The 22,906-nt window shown below is 51.4% G+C and overlaps 1 protein-coding gene across 1 annotated transcript; it reads left to right on the forward strand.

Moving 5' to 3' along the window:
• Positions 1-839: 839 nt before the first annotated feature.
• On the forward strand, positions 840-13,179 carry LOC141988547 (uncharacterized). The gene is made up of 4 exons (XM_074954352.1): positions 840-1,027; positions 1,553-1,679; positions 7,424-7,540; positions 10,732-13,179. Exons 1-4 carry the CDS (start codon positions 1,004-1,006, stop codon positions 12,036-12,038), a joined length of 1,575 nt encoding a protein of 524 aa, XP_074810453.1. The 5' UTR covers positions 840-1,003; the 3' UTR covers positions 12,039-13,179.
• The last annotated feature ends 9,727 nt before the right edge of the window (positions 13,180-22,906 follow it).

The raw sequence follows: 22,906 nt of genomic DNA on the forward strand, positions 1-22,906 counted from the left end.
CAGAGACCCAGCCACCTTAGGGGAGGTGCTGTGGGACAGAGAAAATATCCAGTGGAGAAAGGATAAGAATGGGAGAGACACTACCCCACAGACCAGCATCCCCTTCTCCAGCAGCCAGGGATGGTGCTGGCCTTGGGCTCACAGAGGTTAGGGGGTGCTGGGGTTAGGGGCAACAGGGTCAGTGGTAGTGGTCGAGGCTGGGCTCTGCGGCGCCTCCTCTGGCTGGGGCTGTGTCACACTGCAGCTGCCTTCCCCATGGTGCTGGGCAGGGACATGGGCGTGAGCTCCAGAAACACGCACACTACAGCCATGTGAGAGCTCCTGGAACCACAGGGGCTAGAATTAGGGGTGCTATGACACCCCCTGGTTTGAAGGGGTTTCCAATACATACAGGGGTTACGGTTTGGTTCACTGGCTCTCAGCAGCCCCCCCCCCGCAATACAAACTGCTCCAGTCCCGCCCCTTGCCTGTAACGCGCATAGACACAGAGCGAGCGCTGCTCACACACCCACCACACACAGCCCGGGGTGTGAGCTCCTGTGACACACGCACCAACACCGCACAGCCGAGCAACACACACGACACTCCCACGCTGCACAGCCTGGCCGGGGCCCTCTTGTACCCACTAGTCCCCGCCCCCCCTCCCAGAGCCGGGAGAGGACCCAGGAGTCCGAGCTCCCAGCCCCCCGCAGCCAGCTCCCCACGGCACAGCGGGACCCCACTCCCAGCTCCCCACGACCACGCTGGGGTCTCCCCCGGCTGCTGGAGCTGGCGGCGCAGGCGCTGGGCCGGGCGGGCAGCAAATCACAGCTGGAGACTGCGCGTCCCACAGCGCCCAGCGAGGGGGGCGGGGCCAGCCGGGACACCTGGGTCCTAGCCGGGCCAGTGCGCAGGGCGGGTCCCAGCTGCAGCCCCAGGTCGCTGGGGAGGGAGGCACTAGCCGCGGGGCAGGAAGTCGCTGCCCGGGCGGAGGAAGCGGCTGGGGCCGGAGCCGAGCCCGGCGATGGCTGCAGCGGGGCCGGCGCAGGTAGGACGCGGGGCGGGGACTCCCCGGCCGGGCACTGGCTGGTCCCGGCTGGGGCCGAGGGGGGCCGGGGCCGGGTCCCTCCCGCGCTAGTGACCCCGGGGCTGGGGGCTGCCGCAGCCGGAGCGCTGGGGCCGGGGAGCGGCGCTGGGGGCCCCGGGCCGGGCGGACACGCGGAGCCGGGCCGAGGAGCCCCGAGGCGGCCGAGCCGGGGCCGGGAGCGGGGCCGAGCACAGGCCTGGGGCGGAGGTGGGTACTCGGGCCGGGGGAGGAGCCTGGTCCCTGCCCTGGGATTCGGGCCCTTCCCAGCGCCCCGCCCCAGAGCCCCCTGGGGAGCCGAGGGCGGCTCCTGTCCCCGGCCAGCAGGGCCCGAGTCCCCGGGGGGCTGTGCGGGGGGGTCTCCCTGGGTCACAGCTGCTGGGCTGGGGGTTCCCCGGGGGCCGCTGCCCTAGAGCCCGCGTCCCCTGCTGAGAGCCCGGGCTGGGGCTGGAGCGGAGGGTGCTGAGTGTGTAACGCTTGTGCCAGCAGCTGCGGGTGGCGTTTGAGGACGTGGCTCTGTATTTCAGCCGGGAGGAGTGGGAGCTGTTATCCCGGCCAGAGAAGCAGCTGTACCGGGACCAGATGCTGAGGAATTACCGGACCCTTGTTTTCCTTGGTAAGGACTAATTTTCCTTCTTTTAGGGTATGTCTACATTACGAAATTAGGTCGAATATATGGAAGTTGTTTTTTTAGAAATAGTTTTTATATAGTCGATCGTGTGTGTCCCCACACAAAATGCTCTAAGTGCATTAACTCGGCGGAGTGCTTCCACAGTACCGAGGCTAGCGTCGACTTCCGGAGCGTTGCACTGTGGGTAACTATCCCACAGTTCCCGCAGTCTCCGCTACCCATTGGAATTCTGTGTTGAGATCCCAGTGCCTGATGGGGCAAAAAACATTGTCGCGGGTGGTTCTGGGTACATGTCGTCAGGCCCTCCTTCTCTCCATGAAAGCAACGGCAGACAATCGTTTTGCGCCTTTTTTCCTGAGTTACCTGTGCAGACGCCATACCACTGCAAGCATGGAGCCTGATCAGCTCACGGTCACCGTATGTCTCCTGGGTGCTGGCAGACGCGGTATTGCATTGCTACACAGCAGCAGCAACCCATTGCCTTGTGGCAGCAGACGGTGCAATAGGCCTGAAAACCATCCTCATCACGTCCGAGGTGCTCCTGGCCGCCTCGGTAAGGTCGGTTAGGAGCGCCTGGGTAGACATGGGCGCAGGGACTAAATTAGGAGTGACTCGACCAGGTCATTCTCTTTAGTCCTGCAGGCAGTCCTATTGCACCATCTTCTGCTGGGCAGGCAAGAGATGAGGATGGCTAGCAGTCCTATTGCACCATCTTCTGCCGAGCAGCCAGGAGATGTGGATGGCTTGCAGTCCTACTGCACCATCTGCTGCCAGCCAAAGATGTAAAAGATAGATGGAGTGGATCAAACAAAACAAGAAATAGACCAGATTTGTTTTGTATTCATTTGCTCCCCCCTCCCTCCGCGAAATCAACGGCCGACAATCATTTTGGTGAGGGCTGTCAGGGGCACCTTGAAAACTTTAATGGAGATTCAGTCCTGCCTGAAATACCAGAGGGAGGGATAGCTTAGTGGGTTGAGCATTGGCCTGCTAAACCCAAGGTTTTTAGTTCAATCCTTGAGGGGGCCATTCTGTGTGAGAGTTGTTTTTGTTTCTCCTTGATGTAAAGTCACCCCCTTGGTTGATTTTTAATTCCCTGTAAGCCGTGTTGTCAGTCGCCCCTCCCTCTGTCAGAGCAACGGCAGACAATCGTTCTGCGTCTTTTTTCTGTGCAGACGCCAAACCACGGCAAGCATGGAGCCCACTCAGATCACTTCGGCAATTAGGAGCACATTAAACACCACACGCATTATCCAGCAGTATATGCAGCACCAGAACCTGGCAAAGAGAAACTGGGCGAGTAGGCGATGTCAGCACAGTGATGAGGACATGGACACAGACTTCTCTCAAAGCACGGGCCCTGACAATGTGGGCATCATGGTGCTAATGGGGCAGGTCATGTGGTGGAACGCCGATTCTGGGCCCGGGAAACAAGCACAGACTGGTGGGACCACATAGTGTTGCAGGTCTGGGACGATTCCCAGTGGCTGCGAAACTTTCGGATGCGTAAGGGCACTTTCATGGAACTTTGTGACTTGCTTTCCCCTGGCCTGAGGCGCAAGAATACCAAGATGAGAGTAGCCCTCACAGTTGAGAAGCGAGTAGCAATAACCCTGTGGAAGCTTGCAACGCCAGACAGCTACCGGTCAGTTGGGAATCAATTTTGGAGTGGGCAAATCTACTGTGGGGGGCTGCTGTGATGCAAGTAGACAACACAATCAAAGATCTGCTGATATCGAGGGTAGTGATCCTGGGAAATGTGCAGGTCATAGTGGATGGCTTTGCTGCAGTGGGATTCCCGAACTGTGGTGGGGCCATAGACGGAACCCATATCCCTATCTTGGCACCGGAGCACCAAGCCGGCGAGTATATAAACTACAAGGGGTACTTTTCAATAGTGCTGCAAGCTCTGGTGGATCACAAGGGACGTATCACCAACATCAACGTGGGATGGCCGGGAAAGGTACATGACGCTCGCATCTTCAGGAACTCTGGTCTGTTTCAAAAGCTGCAGGAAGGGACTTTCTTCCCAGACCAGAAAATAACCGTTGGGGATGTTGAAATGCCTATAGTTATCCTTGGGGACTCAGCCTACCCCTTAATGCCATGGCTCATGAAGCCGTACACAGGCAGCCTGGACAGTAGTCAGGAGCTGTTCAACTACAGGCTGAGCAAGTGCAGAATGTGGATTTGGACGTTTAAAAGCGCGCTGGTGCAGTTTACTGACTCGGTTAGACCTCAGCGAAACCAATATTCCCACTGTTATTACTGCTTGCTGTGTGCTCTACAATATCTGTGAGAGTAAGGGGGAGACGTTTATGGCGGGGTGGGAGGTTGAGGCAAATCGCCTGGCCGCTGGTTACACGCAGCCAGACACCAGGCCGGTTAGAAGAGCACAGGAGGGTGCGGTGTGCATCAGGGAAGCTTTGAAAACCAGTTTCATGACTGGCCAGGCTAAGGTGTGAAAGTTCTGTTTGTTTCTCCTTGATGAAACCCCCCACCCCTTGATTCACTCTACTTCCTGTAAGCTAACCACCCTCCCCTCCTCCCCTCGATCACGCTTGCAGAGGCAATAAAGTCATTGTTGCTTCACATTCATGCATTCTTTATTAATATCTGCCAAGGTAGCCTGGGAGGGGTGGTGGAGGAGAGAAGCACCGGGAGGGGTGGTGGAGGTGGGAAGGACAAGGCCACACAGCACTTTAAAAGTTTAAAACTTATTGAATGCCAGTCTTCTATTGCTTGGGCAATCCTCTGGTGTGGAGTGGCTGGAGGCCCCCACACTGCATTCTTGGGCGTCTGGGTGAGGAGGCTATGGAACTTGGGGAAGAGGGTGGTTGGTTACACAGGGGCTGTAGCAGCAGTCTGTGCTCCAGCTGCCTTTCCTGCAGCTCAACCATATGCTGGAGCATATTAGTTTGATCCTCCAGCAGCCTCGGCATTGAATCCTGCCTCCTCTTATCACGCTGCCGCCACCTTTCAGCTTCAGCCCTCTCTTCAGCCCGCCACCTCTCCTCCCAGTCATTTTGTGCTTTCCTGCACTCTGACATCGTCTGCCTCCACGCATTCGTCTGTGCTCTGTCAGTGTGGGAGGACAGCATGAGCTCAGGGAACATTTCATCGCGAGTGCGGTTTTTTTCACCTTCTAATCTTCACTAGCCTCTGGGAAGGAGAAGATCCTGTGATCCTTGAAACACATGCAGCTGGTGGAGGGGAAAAAAAAGGGACAGTGGTATTTAAAAAGGCACATTTTATAGAACAATGGGTACGCTCTTTCACGGTAAACCTTGCTGTTAACATTACATACATAGTACATGTGCTTTCGTTCCAAGGTCACATTTTGCCTCCCCCCACCACGTGGCTAGCCCATCCCCATGGCTAAGAGCAGGGAACATTTCTGTTCAGCCAAAGGCAAACAGCCCAGCAGGAACGGGCACCTCTGAATGTCCCCTTAAGAAAAGCACCCTGTTTCAACCAGGTGACCATGAATGATTTCACTCTCCTGAGGATAACACAGAGAGATAAAGAACGGATGTTGTTTGAACGCCAGCAAACATACACTGCAATGCTTTGTTCTACAATGATTCCCGAGTATGTGCTACTGGCCTGGTGTGGTAAAGTGTCCTACCATGGTGGGTGGAATAAGGCTGCCCTCCCCAGAAACCTTTTGCAAAGGCTTTGGGAGTTCATCCAGGAGAGCCGCGAATGCCAGGGCAAATTAATCATTAAACATGCTTGCTTTTAAACCATGTATACTATTTTAAAAGGTACACTCACCAGAGGTCCCTTCTCCAGCTGGCGGTTCCGGGAGGCAGCCTTGAGTGGGTTCGGGGGATACTGGCTCCAGGTCCAGGGTGAGATACAGTTCCTGGCTGTCAGGAAAACCGGTGTCTCCACTTGCTTGTTGTGAGCTATCTACAACCTCATCATCATCTTCCTCGTCCCCAAAACCTGCTTCCGTGTTGCCTCCATCTCCATTGAAGGAGTCAAACAACATGGCTGGGGTAGTGGTGGCTGAACCCCCTAAAATGGCATGCAGCTCATCATAGAAGCGGCATGTTTGGGGCTCTGACCCGGAGCGGCCGTTTGCCTCTCTGGTTTTCTGGTAGGCTTGCCTCAGCTCCTTAAGTTTCACGCAGCATTGCTTCGCGTCCCTGTTATGGCCTCTGTCCTTCATGCCCTGGGAGATTTTGACAAATGTTTTGGTATTTCGAAAACTGGAACATAGTTCTGATAGCACGGATTCTTCTCCCCACACAGCAATCAGATCCCGTACCTCCCGTTCGGTCCATGCTGGAGCCCTTTTGCGATTCTGGGACTCCATCATGGTCACCTCTGCTGATGAGCTCTGCACTCACCTGCAGCTTGCCACGCTGGCCAAACAGGAAATTGAAATTCAAAAGTTCGCGGGCCTTTTCCTGTCTACCTGGCCAGTGCATCTGAGTTGAGAGTGCTGTCCAGAGCGGTCACAATGGAGCACTCTGGGATAGTTCCCGGAGGCCAATATCGTCTAATTGCATCCACAGTACCCCAAATTTGACCCCGCAAGGCCAATTTCAGCGCTAATCCTCTTGTCAGGGGTGGAGTAAAGAAATCGATTTTAAGAGCCCTTTAAGTTGAAAAAAAGGGCTTTGTCGTGTGGACGGGTGCAGGGTTAAATAGATTTAACACTGCTAAATTCAACCTCAACTTCTAGTGTAGATCAGGGCTTAGTCACAGCTTTGAAATATCGGGTTCCTTCAAGGTCTCTGCTGCCATGTGCTACCCAGCAGCGAAATGGTGGTAAATATCAGCCCGTTTCAGGCCGGCTTCCTGTTGAAGGACAACTCAGGGGTACAGAGCCTGGGGCTAATCTCTGCGTAACTTGTTTAGTACGTACCTCAGTCCTGGCACAGCGGTGGTAGCAAACAGCACATGAGCAACAACCTCTTCCAGGAATCCCAGCCCAGCCGCTGAGGGCAGCAACTCTTCCTTAAGAACTGACTCTAGTTAGACAAATAAGGCAGGGAGAAAACTCTCCTGCTTCTTGTAACAGCTCCCCATCTCCTCCAAAAGAATGAACAGCGTAGTAAATTTAACAACCTTAGAGTTGAACAACGCTGCATCCTTAGCAAAAGAACTGATAGGTCTGTGTAATGGCACCACATGTCGACACCTGCCATGACTCAGCCCCCCCAAAATATGGAGAAGGATCATAGACGTTGCTGCTTCAGAGTACAAACTGAACTTGCCTGGTGGGAGACGGGAAGAAATCTCTTCTAAGGAAGTTTCAGTGGGGTAGCTGTGTTAGTCTGTTTCAGCAAAAACAACGAGAAGTCCTGTGGCAACTTAAAGACTAACACATTTATTTGGGCATGAGCTATTGTGGGCTGGAACCATTTCATCAGATGCATGAAGTGGAAACTTAAGTGGGCAGATATATATACACTTGGAAAGATGGGTGTGTTACGTTACTATGCTTATGCCCAAATAAATGTGTTAATCTTTAAGGTGCCACTGGACTCCTTGTTGTTTCTTCTAGGGAAGGTTTATTTCATTATTCTCCTACCTGGGATCTCTTCCACTCTCGTCTGAAGCAGCGACCGAGAGCAGTGTCCCGTCGTGCTAGGTGCTGCGCAGCCACACGCCGACCGAGATCGGGGCCCTGTTGTGCTGGGCTGCACCAATGTATCACTGAGTCACTGCCTCCAACACTTCAGTAATAAAACTGATTCTTTCCCCCCAAACAGGCTCTTCAGGTTCCACACCGGACTTAATCCACCGGATCGAGGTAGGGGAGGCAGAGCTCTGGATCGGTGATGCCAAGGACTCCAGGGAAAGCTCCAGGCCTGAGAGCCCCTCCCCAGGTGCGTCATAGAAGATTAGGGTTGGAAGGGACCTCAGGAGGTCATCTAGTTCAATCCCCTGCTCAAAGCAGGACCAACCCCAACTAAACCAACTTTGTCAGGCCGGGCCTTAAAAACCGCTAAGGATGGAGATTCCACCACCTCCCTAGGTAACCCATTCCAGTGCTGCACCACCCTCCTAGTGAAACAGTGTTTCCTAATATCCAACCTAGACCTCCCCCACTGCAACTTGAGACCATTGCTCCTTGTTTTGTCATCACTGAGAACAGCCGAGCTCCATCCTCTCTGGAACCCCACTTCAGGTAGTTGAAGGCTGCTAGCAAATCCCCCCTCACTCTTCTCTTCTGCAGAATAAACAAGCCCAGTCCCCTCAGCCTCTCCTCGTAAGTCATGTGCCCCAGCTCCCTGATCATTTTTGTTGCCTTCCTCTAGACGCTCTCCAGTTTGTCTCAAGACAGGCTCAATCACGTAGGAAGAGTGCGAGGTCACGTCTAGGCGGAGGATGCCATTTTGTAGAGCAGGTCTCCGGCTCTTGTAGCGCTTCACTCTAATGCTCTAAAACTGCCCCGAGTTCCAGGCAGCTGCTGCTGGGGGCGCGGAGGCACGTGGGGTCCAGAGGAAATCATCCTGAGTGGCACAACTTGGAGTACCCTGGTGTATGGGCTGGGTGTGAGGGAGAGGGGGTGGAATGTCCTTTGTCACATCCCCTCTCCTCCTGCTCTCTCAGTGGCACGAAATCGTTGTCACTTACATTGCTTCAGTGTCAATGCTTAGCTCAGCCTGAACGCGTCTGTGATGGTCTATAGCTCAAAGGCCTGCCGGGTAGCAGCCATTCACCCCTTCCAGCTCAGCAGTGCCATGGATCAGGTTGTAAAACAAGACAAAAAATGTTTTTTTGAGGTTACCTCACACAAACCCTGAGTAACTTGGCATCCCCTCAATCCCCTTCCCTCACCCCCCCCCCCCCCCAAAAAAAAAACCCAAAAAACTCCCAACCTTCTTGAGTATTTTAGTTTAGGTTTAGTTTTGCACAAAGAATGAAACAAACGTCAAGCCAAGGAATAAGCTACATTGTGCTAAGCAGCTACCTGCGTCCACAGGAGGGGATTGTAGCCCCTCAACTGAACTATATTGAAACCAATCTTGTTAAAACAGCACAAACACTGGGGAACAGGCCTCATGCTATAAAACAGGAGAAAGTGAAGAACCAGCACCGTGGAAATAAAAACCTCTGTTTGAAATGAAACCAAAATCAGATTGAAAACAAACCATGGACCCTGTTTCAACTGCATGAGCACTAAGGGGCCCTAGTCCTGGGTCAGGGCACTGCCTGGATCCTGTGCAGTTTACGCATAAAACAAGACCCAAGAGGCGCATGGCACACATGGGAGCAGGCACTAGGCACTGCACAAACAACATAGGGTAGAACCAACATGAGTCAGGCTGCAGATTTTCACAGCATTTTGTCTCAAAAATTACAGAGCAGTTTGAATACATTTAGTTAAAGTCACAGGTCACAAAATTTACTGTGACTGCTTGAAGATTTTTAATAAAACCTGCCCCCCTCCTCGCCCTGCCCAGAGGCACTTGCCACCCAAAGAAGCACGCTCCCCGCAGCACTGCAAGCCTAATCCTAGCCCGGGTCAGAGTGGTTGGTGTTAGAGAGCTTATTCCTTCACCCTCTCACTTCCCTGGTCCTTCTTGCATGAACAGAGAGCAACAATGTCCGAAGGTGCAAACAATTCGATGTTTACTGGGATGAACTTCCAGCAAGCTTAAATAGAAATTCCTTCTTCCTTATTTTCGAATCCCAATTTACTTCCTCTTTGCCCCTAATTTATATAGTAATATTCTCAGTTATACCTTAACCAATCATTTTACTGAAATCTATCTAACTAATCCGAACATATTGTAACATAATTTTCTAATAAATTATATGTCACTACCCTACTTAACTTACACCTAGCAAAATTAATTATACAGCAGACAGAAAGAATTAGAGAACCAGACAGAGTAACAATAGAAAAGTGGGGCCCTAAAGATAAAACATACAGAAATGAGGGTTTCACAACCACAACCATTGAGAAGTGATTTCTTGCCAGACAGGATGCTATCAAACTAAGTTTTCTTTAACCAGCTTTCTCAGGTGGTGATAGGAATACAATCCTGTCCTGATAGTGCCTAACAGCCCAATAGCACCTTCTTTCAATGTGACTAGTTTGGAATGTGAGGATGTGACCGTTCGCTTCCCAGCTTATGGCTGCCACTGCTGCTTAGCCAAAGGCCTTAGCTTAAGAACAGGGCCTCAGACTGTCACAGTAAGAGAAAAAAGAACAAGGAGGACTTGTGGCACCTTAGAGATTAACAAATTTATTTGAGCATAAGCTTTCGTGGGCTAAAACCCACTTCATCGGATGCATGCAGTGGAAAATACAGTAGGAAGATACATATACATACAGAGAACATGAAACACTGGGTGTTGCCATAGACACTATAACCAGAGTGATCAATTAAGGTGAGCTATTGTCAGCAGGAGAAATAAACCTTTTGTTGTGATAATCCAGATGGCCCATTTCCAACAGTTGACAAGAAGGTGTGAGTGACAGTAGGGGGGAAAATAAGCATGGGGAAATAGTGTTAGTTTGTGTAATGACCCATCTACTCCCAGTCTTTATTCAAGCCTAATTTAATGGTGTCTAGTTTGCAAATTAATTCCAATTCAGCGTCTCTTGTTGGAGTCTGTTTTTGAAGTTTTTTGTGAGAGAAGGCCCTTACACAGATTTTTTCTTTTATACCTCTATAGCTAAATGATAAACATATACCTAAATTCTTAAAGTATAGGCCTTTACAGGCAGGCCTGCGTATCTGCATCCTAACAGTTGGGGTGGGCTGGAGTGGATGTAGGTGGCAATGCCATTCACTGAAGTTTGGCCCTTTCCCCCACCATCATGACTGGGGTGGGGGGCAAATCTGGGTGGCACTGTAACCCCACAGGCCAGGTCTCAATATCTGGAGCAAGGCATTGGGTCCAGCCTTGTGGGAGGGGAACCGCCATTACAGGCAGAGGTGCAAATCCCAAAAACAGTCACCTGGAAATGGGGAAATTGTTCCATCCGTGACATTTTTCCATCCTTGGCAAACCTGCATCCCTAATGATGAGCTAACACCAGAATGGCCTCTGCTCTCTCCAGCAGGGCACGGGATCCCGGGAGCAATGAGGGGACAGTCTGAATGCGGGGAGAGCACAGAAGGAGAGCAGGATCCCACAGCCCACACGGGGATCAATATACTGGATACAGTTCATCTCCTGGGTAGACTCAGCCAGAGACTCCCCATGGGCCGGTGTCCCCACCGCTGCATCGATTGCGGCAAGAGGTTCAGCAGCCCGTCCGCGCTGAACCAGCACCAGCGCATGCCCACTGGGGAGCAGCCGTATTGCTGTGCCAACTCTGGTCAGAGGCTCAGCAATGCCAGCACACTGACCCAGAATCGGCGCATGCACATCAGGGAGCAGTCATATCGCTGTGCTGATTGTAACAAGAGCTTTGCACACAGCTCAAAGCTGAGAGTACATCAGCGCACGCACACGGGGGAGCGGCCGTATCGCTGTGCTGAGTGTGGCAAGGGCTTTGCACAGATCTCGGATCTGAGATCGCACCAGCACACGCACACTGGGGAGCGGCCGCACCGCTGTGCTGAGTGTGGCAAGGGCTTTGCATCGAGCTCAAATCTGAGTAGACACCAGCGCACGCACACCGGGGAGCGGCCGCACCGCTGTGCTGACTGCGGCAAGGGCTTTGCGCAGCTTGCACACCTGAGAAGACACCAGCGCGCACACAGCGGGGAGCGGCCGCACCGCTGCACTGACTGTGGCAAGAGCTTTGCGGAGAGCTCAAAGCTGAGAACACACCAGCGCACACATACCGGGGAGCGGCCGTATCGCTGTGCTGACTGTGGAAAGGGCTATGCACAGATTGCATACCTGAGAACACACCAGCGCACGCACACCGGGGAGCGGCCGTACTGCTGCACCGACTGTGGGAGGAGCTTTGCGACAAGCTCAACGCTGAGAATACACCAGCGTCTGCACACCGGGGAGCGGCCGCACCACTGCACCGACTGCGGGAAAGACTTTGCACAGAGCTCAACCCTAAGAATGCACCACCGCACGCACACCGGGGTGCGGCCGCATCACTGCACCGACTGTGGCAAGAGCTTTGCGGAGAGCTCAAAGCTGAGAATACACCAGCGCACGCACACTGGGGAGCGGCCATATTGCTGCACGGACTGCGGAAAGGGCTATGCACAGATTGCACACCTTAGAATACACCAGCGCACGCACACCGGGGAGCGGCCGTACCGCTGTGACGATTGCAGCAAAAGCTTTACCAATGCCAGTGCATTGACCAAACATCAGCGCACGCACCCACACACACCGGGGAGCAGCTGCACCACTGTGCCAACTGTGGTAAGAAGTTCAACAATGCCAACAAGCTGACCCAGCACCAGTGCACACCAGGGAACGGCCATTCCAGTGCACTGTCTGCAGAAAGAACTTTGCACAGAGCTAATACCTGAGAATACACCAGCGCATTCACAGCGGGGAGCGGCTGTACAGGTGTGCTGACTGTGGCAAATGCTTTGCTCACTTGGGCAACCTCACCTGGCACCAGTTGACTCACCAGTTGACTCGCCCTTCTGCCACCACCAGGGCCCAAGGGGCTTCTGGCAGCTGGCAGGCCTGGCACAGTGCTAGCAGAATCAGACCAAGGCATGGTCCTGTCCCCATGATGCCCAGCAGAGACTGTATGGGGCAGGGAAGGGGACTTGACTAAGCAGTGTGGGGAAGAGCTCAGAGGTGGAGGGATTTTAGAGTAGATGGTCACAACATACTCCATTAGGGGCCCCCTGCATCTAGGTGGGGTCCAGCCAGGGGTCTCCCTGTCAAGCTCCCCACAACACATATAGCTGTGAGGCAGCCAGGATAATTCCCCCTCCCCCCATCTAGATGGGACTGAATCAGGAACTTCCCCCCACAGCTCCCTCGGTTTTAGCCAAGGGGTGACTCTTAGGTGACATCTGGAGCTGGGATTTGCTGTCCTGTCTCAGCATGGATTGGTCTGATCTAAGGCCTGACTAACCATGAGACCTGAAGAACCGTGTAACTGGCAGGTGCACAGAGAGAGTTTTGCATTACTCCTTGGGGAATTCTATGCCAAAAAAAAAAAAAAAAATTCTGCACACCATATTTTAGAATTTTGCATATTTTATTTGTCAACATAACACAATATAATCACACTAGTTTCAATTATTTTGGTAATTTATTTCAAACTACCCATCAGCAACTATGTTTGCAACAGTACAAACAACAGACGATAAAAAAGATTCAGGAAGTGATTTTTCACAAATAGATTCCTTACTAGGCCTTTTAACACAGAACTTTGAGTATTAATTCATTTAAACTACACTATCGAAATGTATTTCCCGCACGCCTCAGAAGCACTGCAAAGGCTTGGGGGAGCCAGGAGTAATGGAGAAGCTGAGGGAGAGGGAAGTAATTGCTGGGAAGGAGCCTGGTGTGAACTTTGAGAGTTGTTGGGTGTGGGTGGGGGAAGTATGGAAGAGGGGGATTTGTAGGGAGAGGGGAAGAGTGATTGATAGAGACTGGGGAATCCTTCTGTATGGAACCCTGGCTCACCCTTGGCCTCTCCCATTGATTCATGCACACCTGCCCGCTGTCCCTTTGTATCCCTGCCTCCCCCCATCCCCGTGTATCCCTGACCCCTCTTTCACCCCCATGTGTCCCTGCATCCCCACTTGCATTCTGCTCCTACCTCAGTGTTACCTCACTAGCTCCTGTGACCCCCCTCACCCCCCCCAGGAGCCCTGTATGCCCCATTCTGTCCATCTCCCCCATATTCCTTGCCTCCACACCTGACTCCACGGGCAGAGGACTGTGAAGTATCCTCTGACCCTCTCCCTCTCTGGCCGGCTGCTCCAGCCGTAAACCAGCTGCTCTCTTCTGGTGCCACGGCAGCCCCCGGGGGGAAAAGGTGTAATTGCAGCGCTGCTCCATCAAAATAAATTATTCTGGGGTGACAAATAACTTGTGGGGCACATGAAGTTTGTGCTTGCGCAGTGGTGCAGAATTCCTCCGTGAGTCTCGCATATGAAGTGACATCACACATGTAATCATTGACGGGTACAGAAAAATCAAGCCCTGGCACAGAGGTGCGTAGAGCTGTTTGTGTTCTTTCCTCAACTGTTCTCTCCTGTTAGCCATGCCCACAGACTACGCAAATGAGTCAAATCCCTGTATATGTCTCTGGGATGAACTACTCTCCAAGGAGCCACCCAGGAGTGGAAAGAGACTTTCCATCAGAGACGGATTTGCAGTGAAACAGAGGTTGCCCTGGCACAGGGCCCCCCAACAACAGGGTACCCTAGGGCTGGGCAGTTGCGGGGGCGGAAGCTTGGTCCTCCTGGCTCCTGCTGCAGGCTCCGCACCCACCAGCAGCCAAGCTCCCTCCTCCCCGCCTCCTCCCCAGAGCATGCCGTATTCCTGCCCCTCCCTCTCCCTCTTCCCTTCCCCCTCCCTCCCAATGCTTCCCCTTCCACCAAACAGCTGTTTGCTGGCACTCAGGTCGCTCTGGGAAGGAGGGGGAGGAGTAGGGCTGCAGCGCGCTCGGGGAGCAGGCGGAGAAGAGGTGGGGGAGGGGCCTTAGGGAAAGGGGTGGAATTGGGACAGGGTGGGGCCCCCACACTCCCCCTACACATACCCCCCCAGCCCCCTGCCGTGAGCCGCTCAGGGCAGGGGGCTGGGAGCACCCCCACGACCCCAGCCCTAACTCTTGCACCCCCCTCACAAACCCCCAGCCCTCCTTGACTCCTGCACCCCGCACACATACCTAGCACCCCCACACCCCATGCCCTGTCTCCTGCACCCCCCCCATCCCCAGCACCAAATGGGAGCTCCTGCACACACACACCCACATTCCCACTTGCACTCCTGGCACCAAACGGGAGCTGCCCCAGGTCAGCGCTCCACACCCCAACCTCCTGCCCCAGCCCTGAGCCCCCCTCCCACACCCTAAGTCCTGGCCAGACCCCACACCCCAACGGTTTTTTACATTTTTTTTTAATAAAGAGCTCTTAGCCAAAGCGCTCTACAATCATTAGCTAATGGTACAAACAATATTTGGAAAGATCATGAAGTGGTCCACCGAGACCCTCCATGATCTTCAAGTGGTCTGTGGAAAAATAAATTAGACTACAAAAACAATCAAGGTACCTCCTTTTATTTTCATTTACTTCCTATGACTTATAGGAGGAGGATGAAGAAAAAAAGAATGAAGGGGGGGGGAGATAAGAGAGAATGTTCTTTTTCTTGGTTGGGTCCCAAGGAGGGGCCCCAAAAATGAAGCTGAGCACAGGGCCCCACTAACTCTAAACCAACACTGCTTTCCATAGAGATTGTTCGAATTTGTAGATGGAAATTTCTGTTAGGGGTGTAAATACTGTTTAAAAAGTTAACCATTTAAATGATTAAAATATGTCATTTGAACAGTTAACCGTTTACGCGGCTGGGGCCCATCTGGCTGGTGTAGGGGGGGCTCCGGCTGGGCCCACTTGGGCTGGTGCTGCAGCTGGGCCCGCTCCATCCCTAATTACATCCCTAATTTCTGCACACAGCTCACAGTGCTGATGGAAGGAGCATGGAGTCATGCAAAGCTGGCCAAAGGAGCACAGGGCAGGGAGCCCATGGAAAGTAGCTTGTGGAGGTAGGTTACTGATTGGAGCTGAGGTTCACTCCATGACCCCACAGGTCTCACACCAACTGGGACGGCACAAAGTGTTTTACACGGGGATACTGGAGTTTTCCAAAGTCTCAAGACGTCTCTGGGATGGAATACACCCCGTATTTAAACCCTACACACTACTACAATCATCTAGGTACAAATTATGCCTTACAAGGTAGGTATCATTTGAAAACTAATAACTCACTGGCCAGCATGATCATAGTGAAATGTATGCAGCAACTTTGTATAAAAATCTATGAACAGAAGCTGAAATTGCAACTGAAGCGTGTTGACCAGACACGTCTCCGGAGCGGGTAAAACTGTGTCTCAAAAACAAAGGAGATGTTAGCCGAGTTGTCATCAAAGCTGATGGGCCATCACCCATCAAGTAGCCATTCTTTGGAAAGGAAGGCAATCAGGAACAAACTGATCTGCATTTTAGCAAACAACAGCATGAAACCTCTTCTCCACCAAAGTTCATGTCTCTCCACATCTAGGGGTCACTGAGAAAATTCTGCATTTCAAAGGGTGATTGAACTATAAAAAAGAGGGGCAAAAACACCTCGTGTTTTTCCTGTTCATCTCTTGTTATCACCTAAGAGGACCCAAAAAAAAAAAAAAAAAGCAGCCTTTGCACCTCAGGAACTGATCCTGAACTAAAAACTTGGTCAGCAGTGCTACTGGAAACCTGTGGTAAAGGACTTCACTTTGCACTACGTCTGGTTTGTTCACTTTAGTCCTGAGAAGTGTTTATATCTTTCTTTTTCTTGAAACCATTTCTGACTTTGATGCCTCATCATTTGAAATCTACCTTTGTGATTAAATAAATTTTTCTTCTTTAATTGAAATGAAGTGGACTGTGTGGGCAACTCCATTTGGGGTGCGGAAAAATGTAGGTCTATTGATCCCCTTAGAGGGGCAATGGACCTATTCTATCAGGACTGTCCAGGAGAAGGCTGGACAATACAAGCCACATATATTTGGGGGGAAATCTGGGATGGTGTGTGTATTGGGATCATCCTGCAGTAATAACCAAGGCTGTGAAAGCCAGAGTGTGAGCTGAGCATGGCTGGCAGGCAGCAGCTACACACAGACACTTGGGGTAAGACCGGATGCTGGAGGCTGTTTGTGAGTGGTCCAGGTTGGGAGTGACAGCAGCAAAGCATTACTGGGCCCCCCAGGTTACAGGGCGGGCGGTGACACTGTCCCACCTCCCCACCGCATGTCTGGATTACACTCTGGATTGTGATACCCTCATTGTCTCATTGGACAATGAGAATGGACACAACTCATATCCTGGTTGGATGTTGCAAGATTCTGCCATGAGTACAGGTCGTTTCCTGATTGGCTCAGGCCAGCTTTGCCCAGCAGCGTGACCAAGCTGCACGATCCAGCAGAAATGGTATAAAATGTCCCATCTTGTTCAGCACGTTGCTTCCTCAAGTCAAAATGTCTGCACAAAGGAGACGTGAGTGGGACCAGCATCGCCTGGCCATAGAGAACACCGTCTGCTGGGTAACAACTTTAGTTGGGTTGCTAACAAGCACCCTATTAACTGTGGCTTTTAAAGTCCGCTGAGAAATCCACCCAGAGAACAGGCGTATGGATGTCACAGCACCTTGAGTGAATCACCAGAATGAACTCCCTCTCCGTCTCTAGAACCAGCCACTGCAACGGTGAAACTGAGCTAGAAAAGTCACCTGCATGCCAGCTCGAACGGATATGTAGGGGAAAAAAAAGTCATTTTGCATATTTACACACTGGTTAATGAATTGACAGCGTGGTTGTGTAAAGTGAACTGCTTCATATCTGAGTTAACACCCTCTAGGCGACTAAAATGTCTGATGCACAGAGGCGACTGGTAACTGCTGGCAGTGGTGAGGGGCACAACGTAAAGGCTCTGGTGGTGTGCTGCAGGGTTCAGGGCAGGTACTCAAGCGACAAAGGAGTTTTGATTCCTAGACCTGCTTTTGATGTCGTGTTGGGTTCCCCCCTCCCCCCCGGGGTGCCACCTGATGTACTGGGGAACCACTGAGCCCACCTGCTCCTCCAGCCTGGGCTCCCTTACCCTGTCCTGCTGAGCCAGGCCCTCCAGCCTCCTTCAGCGCACACAGGTAGGGCCACACCCAACTGCAGAAAGACACCGACACTGAAATCAGCTCTGCGTGGGAAGGCTTCAAATAAGGAATTCCCCACATAGGGGCCGACTTCGTGGGTGCTCCGTGGCTGGCGCACCCATGGGGAAAAATTAGCAGGTGCTCCGCACCCACCGGTAGCCAAGCTCCCCCGTCCTCGCCTCCTTCTCCCGCCCCGAGCAGGCCGAGTCCCTGCTCCTCCCCTTCCCTCCCAGTGCTTCTCCCCCCCACCACCTAACAACTGTTTGGCGGCGCTTAGGATTTTCCGGGAGGGATAGGGAGGAACGGGGACACGGCACACTCGGGGGAGGAGGCAAGGAAGAGGCAGGGCAGGGGACTTGGGGGGAAGAGGGTGGGAAGGGGAGGCGGGGCTGGGGGTGAGAAAAGGCAGGGTGGGGTGGGGACTTTGGGAAAGGGGTGGAATGGGGGTGGGGTGAGGGCGGTGCAGAGGCAAGGGGTCAAGCACCCACCAGGCAGAGAGGAAGTCGGCGCCTATGATTGCCCAGCACTCAAGTGCACAACCCCTCTGGAGTGTAAACCCAAAATTATACTGTCTTGCACTGCATAGAGAACTATACAGCATAAGCTCATGAAATTCGCCCCCTTCCTCAGTGTGGAGGAAGATACGCACAGCTTTTGCCCCCCAGTTATGAATTTCAGAAACTGGTTTTAGTGAAAACAAAACCAAGTTTATTAACTACAAAAGATCGATGTTAGTGATTATAAGAGAGAGCAAACAGATCAAAACAGATTACCTATCAACTAAAACAAACACGCAAGCTAAGCTCAATATGCTAAAGAAAGTGGTTGTAAGCATCAATTTCTCACCCTAAATGTTATTTTAGGCAGATTGCAGAGGATCTTGAAGGCTCTTGCTTGCAACTTAAAACTTCAGATGTTCCTTTCACAGGCTAGACGCTTTCCAGCTCTTCTCTCCCCCCAGCCCATGTCTTTGTTTCTTAAATGTTCACAGCAAACATCTTGGGCGGGGATTCAGTGAAAAACAAACACTGGTTAGGTCGCTCCCCTGCCTTAAATAGGTTTCACATATGGCCGGAATCCCTTGTTTTCCAGTGTGAGTCCATCCCCAGTCAGTGGAAAAGTACTAATTTTAACATGGAGTTCAGTATCTGGCAACGTGATCACATGACCCTGCAGCCACAACTCAAAGTCTGTTTGCTGGGTCCACAGGAAGGCTTTCCAGGAAGGTGGGATATTGGAATCTTAAAAGACCTATTGTTTTTCCTCATAGCCCATCCAGACTGATTGCATTGTCTGGTGGGCGTTCCCCAGGTGAAAACCCACTTGTAATTGATTCATAATCAGTATTCCTAACTTCAGATACCAAAATGAGACATGGTTACAAATAGAATAATCATATCCAGTAATCATAACCTTTCCAGTGAGACCTCACATAACCCATCTTGCATAAAATACATCTCAGTTATGCTATAATCATGTAATAATATTTCTGTGAAGAATATGGGGCGTAGTGTCACAGTCATGTTTTACGAAACTATGCAATAGCAGACAGAGACTGTTCGAAAACAGAGCTACACATGAAGCAGCTCTGGGTTGCACTGATGTACTGTATCAATTTGAAGGACAGAGATATTTGCAAACTAAACCTTTGATATGATTTTTGGGGCTCTTGTGATAATATCAGCACCCAATAATTATGTCAGGAATCAGTTCTGATTTAACCATATACAATTATTTCCCCTCTGCATTTGAATCCACCCTCTCTGCTGGATTTACAAAGAAAACTTGGCACTCTTGGGCGTCACAAGTCTCAGAAATCTCATGCTAACCCTCCTGAGGACTATGATGTCTCTCTTCTCGTATCTATAGGTTCACAGAATGCTGAACATGGAGCATCAGTAGCAAAGCTGGAAAAACAGGTATCGTGGCAGGAGGGAAGTGGTTTGAAAGAATTTTTGGAACGTAAATTAAAACAGATTTCTGTGCTCAATCTCCTGTGCCCAGCCCAGAGAGCAGGGACGTTCCAGTCAACTATCTGAGCTTGCCTACAATTCCATTTTCTCTTTACAGTTCACTTTTAACTAGAGATGGACCCCAAACTAGGACACAGAATCCAGACCGCTCTGAAACATGAGGAAAGTCAGATCTGTGTGCAGATTTCAACTTCACAGCTCAGGTTTCTTTTTATGGTGGCCCATTTCAGAACCCAAATCCTAACACTCTTGTGAAGTGACTTGGGTTTGGATCTGAAGATTAGGAGCTTGAATATGGATCAAAGCTTCACAACTGACCCACTTGTGCTATTAACGTTACAAAGTTTAATAGTGTGACTTTCCAGTTCTTAATTATTACTCATTATAATATATTTTGACATTATCCAATCCAGCAAACTCCTAAATTTATGCTTAATTATAAGCATGTGAGTAGTCCCACTGAAATCAATGGACTTAAGCACACTGAAGTACTCTGCCAGGTAAGGGCCTTAAGAAAAAATGAAATAAAATATTGTCAGTTTCAGGGGAACTGCACTTGTATTTCCTTGGCCCCACTGCCTTCCAGAGCCCAGCAATCTCCCCCTTAGCCTTCTGCCTTCCCCAAGCTCCCTATGCACATCCCCATCATCCTGGTTCCCTGCTGCCTCCCCCGGTCTTCCCAGCCATCCCCTCTGGCCCCCAGTGACTCTCCCAGGCTCCCCAGCCATCCCCGCATTGCCCTTGGCCTGTCCAGCTTCCTGCAGGCTCCCTGAGCCCCTCTGCTAAGCCCTGCTTCCTGAATTGCCCTGAGCTTCCTTCTGCAGTCAACCAGCCACACCTTGCTTTTCTCACCAGCCTGGATTATCACAGGGTGACCCCAACACACTCTCAATCCCAGATTTTCCCACAGAAATGTATGTTCTGTCATGTCCAACCCTCTCCCAGACAGTTCAGAAATACTAAATTAGTTATTCCTTTAAAGGGAATAATGTACACCAGCTCATTTCCTTAAATTAAGTTACTCCAACATTTTTCTTAAATTTTCTTTCACTAAAAATTTTGAAATTTCAATTTCTGATCCGCTTCAGAATCAAAACAAATTTAGAAATGTCAGAATTTCCCATGGGAAGGACACTGTATTTCCCAATGATCTCTATTCATAACACAAGACCTAGAGGATGTTCAGTGACATAAAAGGTGGGAAATTCAAAGCTGATGATAGGAAATACTTTTTCACACAATGGGTGATTATCCAGTGGAATTCTCTGAGACATGATGTTACAGAGGGCAAGAACTTAGCCAGATTCAAAGAGGGACTGGATATTTCTATGGACCACAAGAACTTCCAGAGCTGGAATAGTTAATGCATACAACCATGGCAGGGATATTAAACTTCCTGCTCCAAGACTTGAACTGACTGTAACCATTACAGACCAAGATGAGACCTAGCACAGGATGATTATCCCCAAATCTGTTACTGCGGGGTTCTTACACCTCCTCCTGGCCTCTGGTCTGATCCAATCTGCCTATTCCCTATAACCTAAGTCAGTGGCTCTCAACCTTTCCAGACTACTGTACCCCTTTCAGCACTCTGATTTCTCTTGCATATGCCCAAGTTTCACCTTGCTTAAAAATGATATGGTTAGAAAATCAGACATAAAAACACAAAAGTGTCCCAGCACACAAGTACTGAGAAAATGCTTACTTCCTCATTTTTGTCATATAATTATAAACTAAATCTATTGCACTATAGGGTTGGACTTATATTCCAGTGTATAGTATATAGTGTTATAAACAAGTCATTGTCAGTATGAAAGTTCAGTTTGTACTGACTTTGGAAGTGCTTTTTATGTAGCCTGCTGTAAAACTAGGCTACTATCTAGATGAGATGGTGTACCCCATGGAAGACCTCTGTGTACCCCCAGGGGTACCCCTAGTTGAGAACTACTGACCTAAGTGATTTGCTACAGAGGGAGCCAAGTGGCAGAGCTAACAATAGAAACCAGGAATCCTGTAGCCCAGCCCAGCACTGTAGCCACAAGCCCAGCCTCGCTCCCTCATTCAAGGCTCCCAACGCACCTCCGCATGGCCTGTTCTGGCCCAGAGAATGCAGCAAGGCTGCAGTCCATGAGTCCTTCTGCCCCATGAGCTGGGCTGGCAGGACCCAGCTATGTTCCCCTCCCTTGATGGCCATCTCAGTGGATGATTTGGGCATGCTCTTGCTCCAGCACTGCTTGATGATGCTGGCCCAGTTGGTTCAGATCAGGGTTGGGTACCTCCTTTGAAATAGCACAGAGAGGGGAAGACACGGTTGGGATCCCATTCCAGGGCAGTCCCGGGTCCCAGCCCCCACTGCTATAACCCCCCAGCCTCCCCTGCCCTCTAAGAGACATGGATAGAACCCAGGCATCCTGAGGCCCGTGTTGACCCTCCCTGCCCCAAGCCACCTGCCCCACTTCAGCGAGCGTTAGCTGTTACCTCCGGCCACATGAACCACAGGGACTGGACTTCCCCCCCTCTTATGTGAAGCAGTTGCGAGAGGGGGAAAAGAGACCCAGTCACCTTAGGGGAGGTGCTGTGGGACAGAGGAAATATCCAGTGGAGAAAGGATAAGAATGGGAGAGACACTACCCCACAGACCAGCATCCTCTTCTCCAGCAGCCAGGGATGGTGCTGGCCTTGGGCTCACAGAGGTTAGGGGGTGCTGGGGTTAAGGGCAACAGGGTCAGTGGTAGTGGTCAAGGCTGGGCTCTGTAGCGCCCCCTCTGTCTGGGGCTGTGTCACACACAGAATCCATCCCTTCTTTCCGCACTGTAGCTTTCACGGCAAAGCACAGCTTGGCGAACTTTTGGAAGACCCGGCTGCGCTGGGCGTCCCGCAGGCGCTTGATGTGTTTAACCTTGGACCATTTGTTGCAGCTGGTGTGCATGGCATCTGTGGTGTGCAGGGCTCGGCCCAATGGGCGGGGTCTAGGGGTAGCCAGCTGGGGCATGAGCACTCAGGCCAGAAGACGGCATGGGGCAGCGGCCCTCCCCCTGGCACTGGGCAGGGATATGGGTGTGAGCTCCTGAAACACACACGTTACACAGCTGGGTGAGAGCTCTTGTAACACACACAGCCCTCCGGAAACACGATGAAGTGAGCTGTAGCTCACGAAAGCTTATGCTCAAATAAATTGGTTAGTCTCTAAGGTGCCACAAGTCCTCCTTTTCTTTTTGCGAATACAGACTGTTACTCTGAAACACACACTACAGCCATGTGAGAGCTCCTGGAACCACAGGGGCTAGAATTAGGGGTGCTATGACACCCCCTGGTTTGAAGTGGTTTCCAATATCTACAGGGGTTAGGGTTTGGTTCACTGGCTCTCAGCAGCCCCCCCACCCCCCGAAATACAAACTGCTCCAGTCCCCGCCCCTTGCCTGTATCGCGCATGGACACAGAGCGAGCGCTGCTCACACACCCACCACACACAGCCCG

Source organism: Natator depressus, chromosome 6, assembly GCF_965152275.1.
Source record: "Natator depressus isolate rNatDep1 chromosome 6, rNatDep2.hap1, whole genome shotgun sequence".
NCBI lineage: Eukaryota > Metazoa > Chordata > Testudines > Cheloniidae > Natator > Natator depressus.